General features: G+C 33.3%; 1 protein-coding gene across 1 annotated transcript in view; it reads left to right on the forward strand.

The window, feature by feature from the left end:
* Positions 1-3,483, forward strand: part of LOC108908606 — a 10,038-nt gene extending 6,555 nt beyond the window's left edge. The window contains exons 3-4 of the mRNA XM_023454210.1: positions 1,073-1,224; positions 3,022-3,483. Coding sequence (XP_023309978.1) covers positions 1,073-1,224; positions 3,022-3,483 — 614 coding nt within the window. The remainder of the gene's footprint in view (positions 1-1,072; positions 1,225-3,021) is intronic.
* The last annotated feature ends 4,479 nt before the right edge of the window (positions 3,484-7,962 follow it).

Raw genomic sequence — 7,962 nt, forward strand, 5'->3', positions numbered from 1 at the left:
AAATTTTTCAAAAATGTACTTTTTTGGCTTGCCGCGGGCTATGCTTGCAGTAAATAGCAAATATGGGAACGTAAATGTAAACGAGTTATAGAAGAAGAGAAAAGAGAAGATTTTTAACGGTTTTTTCGATATATCTCGAAAAGTAAGAAAGCAATCGCAAAAAATCAGTCGATAGATCTTTTTAAAACCTACAACTTTCTTATTTAAAATTTTTCAATCGGTGCTATATTTTTTTAGTTAGTTTAGAAATACCGTTTTTTGCAACTTTGCGATTTTTTTAACCATGTTCGCCATTTTGGATCGAGTTTAAAGAACAAGAAACTCAATTTAAAATTTAATTTTCTATACGGTCATATTTTTTTTGTCCAGGTAATAATTTCTGCAAATCTAACATTAATCCGTGACAGTATGCTTGGACTACAAATCCAAAAATTTTTTCGATGCATTTATAAACAATATTTAGTTTTTGGAAATGTAATGTGAACCACTCAGTAGACTTATTTCTCTCTAAACAAGCAAAGCTGGATGGAAAGTATCGTAAAGTAATAAATACACTTAATTTCGGCTCGTGTGGTCTAGTTATTGAATTGCAAGATACCAGAAGTCGACGTTCGATCACGCTTCATGGAAACTTGGCTAATTCTCGGGGACCGATCTCTCCATATTCAGGCAAATCATGGCTGTTGACTTCTCTGCTGTGGAATCTGAGTGTTATTTTAGATTTATGAAAGGCAACTCGTTGTCGTGTCCCAGTTCGAATTTCGTAGCATTTTTGACATTTTCACGGAAAAATTTAGAACTGGGTTGATATCGAGTTTTTTTTAAATTTAATTGAAAATGTAGACTTTGGTCCAATTATACAAACCCACGTAATCTGAACCATTGTACTTTCACTACCACTATAGACGTATATTTGTTGCAATAAGCATTTTTATCTACAAATCGCCTGACAATCGATTGGACTTATCACCACGACCACCCTAGATATTTTGATCCGAAACGCCTACAAGCCTTTCACACATACCTATAGCTTGACTATTCATTATATTTAGACAGTTCGTCCTTGTTGTAGGCAGCAGCGGAGGAGAGAGCTATCTCGGAAGTCAGGATAATGGGTTCAGACGTATGTCCGACTCCCAAAAGTATCCGCTTACAACAAATTTAAACAGAAACAGGGTAAACAAGATATCAAGCAGCTACTTGAATCTGACAAGGGAGGAGACCGTACCCACGAAGGAAGTAAGTGATGGCTATTTGTTTTTAATTTTTTTTTAACTTCGCCAACGTAGAGATGAAGTAATATCGTCTCGTATAGTTTTCCCACGAAGAAAAGTCAGGAGGATGAAATCCAAAAAACAGTCATTCTTTTTGTTCAATCAGAAAAATTTATTTTTATTTAAAGATTTATAAATAAAAAAAAATCATATGATAAATTAGAAATTTTATAAAATATAACGCCTAAAATTGGACTAATTAAATTATACATCTATACAGGGTGTTCCAAAAAGACTCAAACGTTGCGATGACTTTTTGGGATGTATAGAAAGAAATGTCACATAAAAGTTGTGGGAACTTGAAAATAGTAAATGGAACACACTTTTTTTTATACCAGCAATTGATAAATCGCGAAATTTTACTTCTAAAACTGGTATCAGAAAATTTTTCATCTGTCTTTGCAGGTCAATTCAACAAAATTGTTTGAAGCAAAATTTGTAAGATTTTGAATGAAAAATTGTGGTGACCTTGGATTTCTCTTTTGCAAGTTGCAAGGTCAAACTAAGGTCAAATGGAGTAATCTATTTTTGACGCTGGCAATTGATAAAGCGCCTAATTTTACGCCTAAATGGGTATCAGAAAATTTTTCTTCCTTGCGGGTCATCTCGGGTCAAACTTATTTTTTTTTCTGACAACTCAACAGATATGTTAGAAATGAAAAATTTGTAATATTTTCAATGAAAATTTAGATGGTGACCTTGGATTTGCCTTTCAGGAGTCGCAAGGTCAAATTAAGGTCAAATGGAGTAATTTATTCTTTACGCTAGTAATCTATAAAGCGCCAAATTTTTCGCCTGAATGGGTATCAGAAAAAATGTTTTCTATGTCCTTGCGGGTCATTTAGGGGTCACTTATTTTTTTTTCTGAACAACTCACCAAAAATGTTGGAAACGAAGAATTTGTAAGATTTTGAATGAAAAATTAGATGGTGACGTTGGATTTGTCTTTCACGAGTTGGAAGGTCAAATTAAGGTCAAGTGGAGTAATTTATTCTTTACGCTAGCAATCGATAAAGCACCAAATTTTTCGCCGGAAAGGATATCAGAAAATTTTTCTTCTATGTCCTCGCGAGACATTTGGGGGTCAAACTCATTTTTTTTCTGAACATCTCAACAAAAGTGTTTCAAGCAAGCTTTGCAAGATTTTAAATGAAATATTAGATGGTGACCTTGGATTTGACTTTCACCACAAGATGCAAGATCAAACAAAGGTCAAATGGAGTTAGCTACTCTTTACGCTAGCAATCAATCAAGCGCTAAATTTTACCCCTGAAATGTGTATCAGAAAACGTTTCTTCTGTGTCCTTGCAAGTAATTTAGGGGTCAAACTCATTTTCTTTTCTTGAACAACTCGACAAAAATGTTTCAAGGAAAATTTTTAGGATTTTGAATAGTGAGCAATTTGTCGCTGCTTTGAATTTGTTGTTATGAACTACAAAAAGCATTCCACAAACTTTCTTTTGAATTTTAATGAACCTAAATGATTTTATTTTATGACAAAAATGTTTCTCATGTTTCTTTTACAAAATATTGAATATACGCATCTGTCTCAATTTTGTGACGACACATCTCGCCCATTTTTCTAGTAACTAACCAACTAATTCGAAATTTAAAGACGTGCTTGGAATCAGGTGGTTTATTTTTCTTTTTTATTCATAATGGCGGCCACCCATCAGTTCCGGATCGCCCTGTACACGGAAAACGAGCCCGTCTCGAGCACATTATAAAATTACCGTTTTGTCCGCAGACCCCTGTGGACATGAGCGCCACGCCGCTCCTGGACGTGTCGAACCTGGAGAGCCGCCTGTACAACAAGAGAGAAAGAGACCCCATCTCCCCCACGTCGAACGCCGCCGCCGCCGCCCCAACCGCAACGGCCGCCGCCAGCACGTACGACTACCACGCCGCCCAGCTGGAGAGGTTCCTGGAGGAATACCGCTGCCTGCAGAAGCAGCTGACCAAAATGAAGGAGACCTGCGACACCCTGTGCCAGGAGAGGGGGCAGCTGCTGACCACGTCGCCCGTGACGCCGTGCTCTTCCGACAGCGTGAAGAACAGTTCGCAGTCCACTATCGCGGCGGGATCTCCCAATTCGACGCAGTCGCTGGAGGACTCGGTGGATTTTCGGAATTTCGAGAACGAACTTACGAAGTATCTTCTGTCGAAAGGTTTGTCGCAGAACTTCGGCGGTGGCGCTTTCAATAACTGAGTTTTGTAATGTCGCCTCTTTCAATTATTCAAAATTGCAGTTGGAGATGAGACACTTTTGTGTTAAGCCGGTTAAGGTCCACCTAAAAATTCTGGAATTTTCGTAGATCTGATAAAGCGGAGCGCAGCGGAGCTGGCTCTGAAATTTCCAACTTAGTTAGGTTAGGTTTTTATAACCTATAAAAGGTTCTGTTGTTCGGTTCTATTGCACGATTTCATTAAAAAGGCACACGAGTAGGATTTTATTAATTATAGTCCGAGCATTATACAAGGTGTAAGAAGTTTGACTGCCATTACTTCAGCGTGAGATAGATTAATCATAAATGAACAAAAAAGTTGTTATTACAGAGGCGTAAAATTAACAGTTTTCAAAATACAGCGAGTATTAATATTGGGGAGTTTCATCACAACGTGGCAACAGCGCTTAACACGTGTGCACGCGGTAGACTTGTCCTATGGAAAAAATGTAAACAACTATTATTGTGAAACGTTTAGTAAATTTCAAGACAATTGTTTTCTAGTTTTAAATAAATAAAATAAAATGTATCGATTTTGTAGTACGAAGATAGTGTTGTGCTTAAATTTTAGCTCGAATTTTATTAATTATGAATCTCTTAAAACAGGAACTTGAATTTAATCAAACTATGAATTTGAAAATATGTAATTAAAATACCCAAAGATTCACGTCGTCCAAATAATCATACGTATCAAAAATAATTTAGGGACTTGCCAAAATGCAAATTTCAGTAATTTTTAAACGCACAAGTACCAAGCTACGACATAAGCTCAAGATGTCCACCACCATTTTCGATGCACGACACCTTCGAATCCAATCTTCCTGCACTCGCTGGAAAACACCTCAGGAAAAGGAAATAGTGGTGCGCAAAAAACACTCCTACGCGGTCAAATTCCACTTCGTGTTATCCGCCGCGCCGTTGTCACATCGCTCGCCATGAATTTTATCGAATTTTAAATTTATTACAGAGCTAATTATTTTTTTTAGAATTAAGCATACAGAAGTTCAAAAAAGTGATAAACTTTGTATTTTATGCCAATATTTCTTAATTAATCGAACTTTTTCCCCAATTCCAATTAAATAAGCCTTTAAATCGAAATTTTGGTCAACTTACCTGAATTTTTGATATGAGTTTCTTATGACTATTATTAAAATTAACAGAGTTAGGGAGGTTAGAAGTTAAGGGAAGATTTCAGAAATTTAAAAAAATCATAAGCTGAAAAACGAATAAATTTTATAATTTTTTTTTCGATCTACTCTAAAAAATGTAATCTTTCTTTTCAGAGAAATAGATATTTTTTTAATTTTTAATAAGAAAGTTATAACAATTTCAAATTTGTTATTCACCCCCCTAAACAGAGATTTTAACGAAAACCCCGAAACAGGTCAATTTAATTTTGTCAATTTGTTTACATAAACCATATTTTTAAGTCTTTTTGAGTAAATACGATTTTTTTATAAATAAAAAATATAGCTTTTCTGAAATAAAAAATAAGGGTAGCAACCCCCAAACACGGAATCACTTGCGAAATATTTGTTTTTTATCATAAGTAATTTCCATTTCGTTTAATTTCAAAATATTGATTAGAACCCCAGAAATTTTGAAAAAACTGTTTTGGGGGGCGAACTTTGAGGGTGTATTTGACCCCGTAAATATGTTTTTCCGCCGATAAAAAAAATACGTGTCTCTTTACATTTTTTAGAGTAGATTGAAAATAAAAATTACAAAATTCATTCGTTTTTCTGCTTGTTATGATTTTATTAAATTTCTGAAATCTTCCCTTAACTTCTAGCCTCCCTAAGTCTGTTAATTTTAATAGTACAAAAAAAGTCAAGATGCCATTTTATGTAGAATTGTATGCTTTACAATTTTTATCCTTCTTTGCATAAGCATAAATGCGATTGTCTCTCTCTCTCTCGTATCTGCTTCTTGAGACGAGGCACATTTGACATACGACTACTGCTTTAGTCAACTCTCCAGTGTTTTTAGGTGGACCATAACAATATAATTTACCTCGCTATGGCAACATTTAATGAAAATTCAAATTCAAATGTAAAATGACTCATTTATTATTCGAAGATATTATTTTTTTAGCCATATTCAGGATGTACCAATTAAATAAAACTCCTCAGACCGATATTTCGATATTCAAAAGAGATATCTAATTGTAAGTTCTATAAAAAAAAAATGGAGTGCAATGCACATAAATAATTCCAATTCTAAATGCATATTTCAGTATTCTTTCATAGCTGTGTCTGTTCAAAAAAAATTATTAATTTTATACAAATTTGTAAAATTTGCAGCAATTATTGAAAATTCACTGGTTTTATAACACAGTAAAATGAAAAACAAATGTTTCGTTACAAATCAAACAAAAAATATAATTTCTGGTCAACTTTATATATATTTTTTTAAATATTTCAGAATTTAATATCTCGGAAACAGTGAATTGAATCATTTTGTGAAAGTTCACGTCATTGAAAAGTTTCTTTATTTTATCGTTACTTGAATGAACTACACATTATTTTGTATATTTTAGATATCTATTTTGGATTTCGAGATATCGGCATAAAGAATTATAGACGGGACACCCTGTATGTAAAAATAAAAATGAATGTATTTCCAAAAATGAAAATCAAATTATCAAATTTATGACTGTTTAAATTTAAATGATGAATTTATTTTTAATTGAAAATTTTCATTCTAAATTAAATTGAGAATAAAGTTATACAAATGCTACTTTCTGTACTCATATACAGGGTGATTCACAAATGGTGACCAAAATGAAAGCTCGTGTTCTTTGGTGAATTTTAAGGGGACTCTTTCCAATAAAGTTTTTATCTAGGACGCTTCGTTAAAGAGATACAGGGTGTTAAACTTCAAAAAATATTTTTAATTTTTTTAAATACATAATTTAAAAACTAGTAAGTGAAATAGTTTGAAATTGGGTGCATATATTTATGTAAACATTGTCCAAAATCTGAGGGCTTTTCCTAAAATTTTCTCCAGTGACGGAGATACCACCGATACCCTTATCGGTGGCATATTTTTCTAAATAAATTAATACGCCACTGCTTTACGGTAACAACCAGGATATTTTCGGATTCGTCTTTCAATTTTCTATAAATTACTACTCTTTTATGTTTTTCGAAAGAACACATTTCGATATTCGAATATAATGCTTTTCAAAATTACATAGTGGGCTGCGATAGCAACTTTGACATTCTGAGCAGTTAGGAGAAAGAATAAATAATGCTTTTCATCAGATTCAAGCAACAATAAATTTCTAATAATTTACATTTTCGTTACTAAAATGATGTCGGGTCTATGTTCGTGAAAATTGCGGTATTTTTGAGCATTTACTCAAATAAAATCATTAAAATGATGACTAATGTTATTAATTTCATTATTCGAATAAATAACCCAATGATTAGTGCTTGTTATTTAAGTACAAGTGTTTTCAGTTGGTTTTATAAGTTTTACTCGAAAATCAGGCTTTTTTTCGAAATAAAAATGAGAGTAGTAATTTGTAGAAAATTGAAAGACGAATCCGAAAATGTCATGGTTGTTACCGTAAAGCAGCGGCGTACTATTTTATTTAGAAAAATATGCCACCCATACCCTTTATCTCCGCCACTGGAACATGTAAATTTTAAGAAAAGCCCTCAGATTTTGGACAATGTTTACATAAATATATGTGCCTAATTTCAAATTATTTCACTTACTAGTTTTTAAAGTATTTAAAAAATAAAAAAAATTTCTTTGAACTTTAACACCCTGTATCTTTTTAACGAAGCGTCCTAGATAAAAACTTTATACGAAAGATTCCCCTTAAAATTTGCCAAAGAATACGAGGTTTCATTTTTGGTCACCATTTGTGAATCATCCTGTATATGAGTAGAAAAACTGGCATTTGCTCAACATGAAACAGTTTTTATAAATTTTATCGAGCTACGTATATTAATTCCATTTTAGTTATTTCCAACACTTACCAAATAATAAATAAATAACACAAAACAAACACAACTAAAACTAAAAACAAATGTAAACAATTAACAGACCGGTCATTTTGATCTCAAAAATACACGACTGGCGACTGGCCAAACTAATCGAATATTTTCAAGTCTCGCATTTCCAATTCAACAATTCTCATTACTACAACACGGATGAAGTGGAAGCTTCGTCCTGATATTCAATTAACTTGTCCCAAAACTGTACTCGCTGTGAATTGTATTTAAATATATTCCTAAGAGTAAATATAGGGTGAATCTTTCTTAGTGGTGGGTTTTGGAAATTGAATGTGAGGCCGTATCTTTGATCTGTTTTTATACGAGCGTTAATCCAAGTAAAAGATTGACACGCTTACAATATTCACCCTGTATATATTTCGACTCGTCTACGAGCTAGCAGGCCCTAGCTTAACAATAATGTAATTTTTACAGAACTTTTGTATTTACCGAATT

This window comes from Anoplophora glabripennis, unplaced genomic scaffold, assembly GCF_000390285.2.
Source record: "Anoplophora glabripennis isolate ALB-LARVAE unplaced genomic scaffold, Agla_2.0 scaffold248, whole genome shotgun sequence".
In the NCBI taxonomy this organism is placed as follows: Eukaryota; Metazoa; Arthropoda; class Insecta; order Coleoptera; family Cerambycidae; genus Anoplophora; species Anoplophora glabripennis.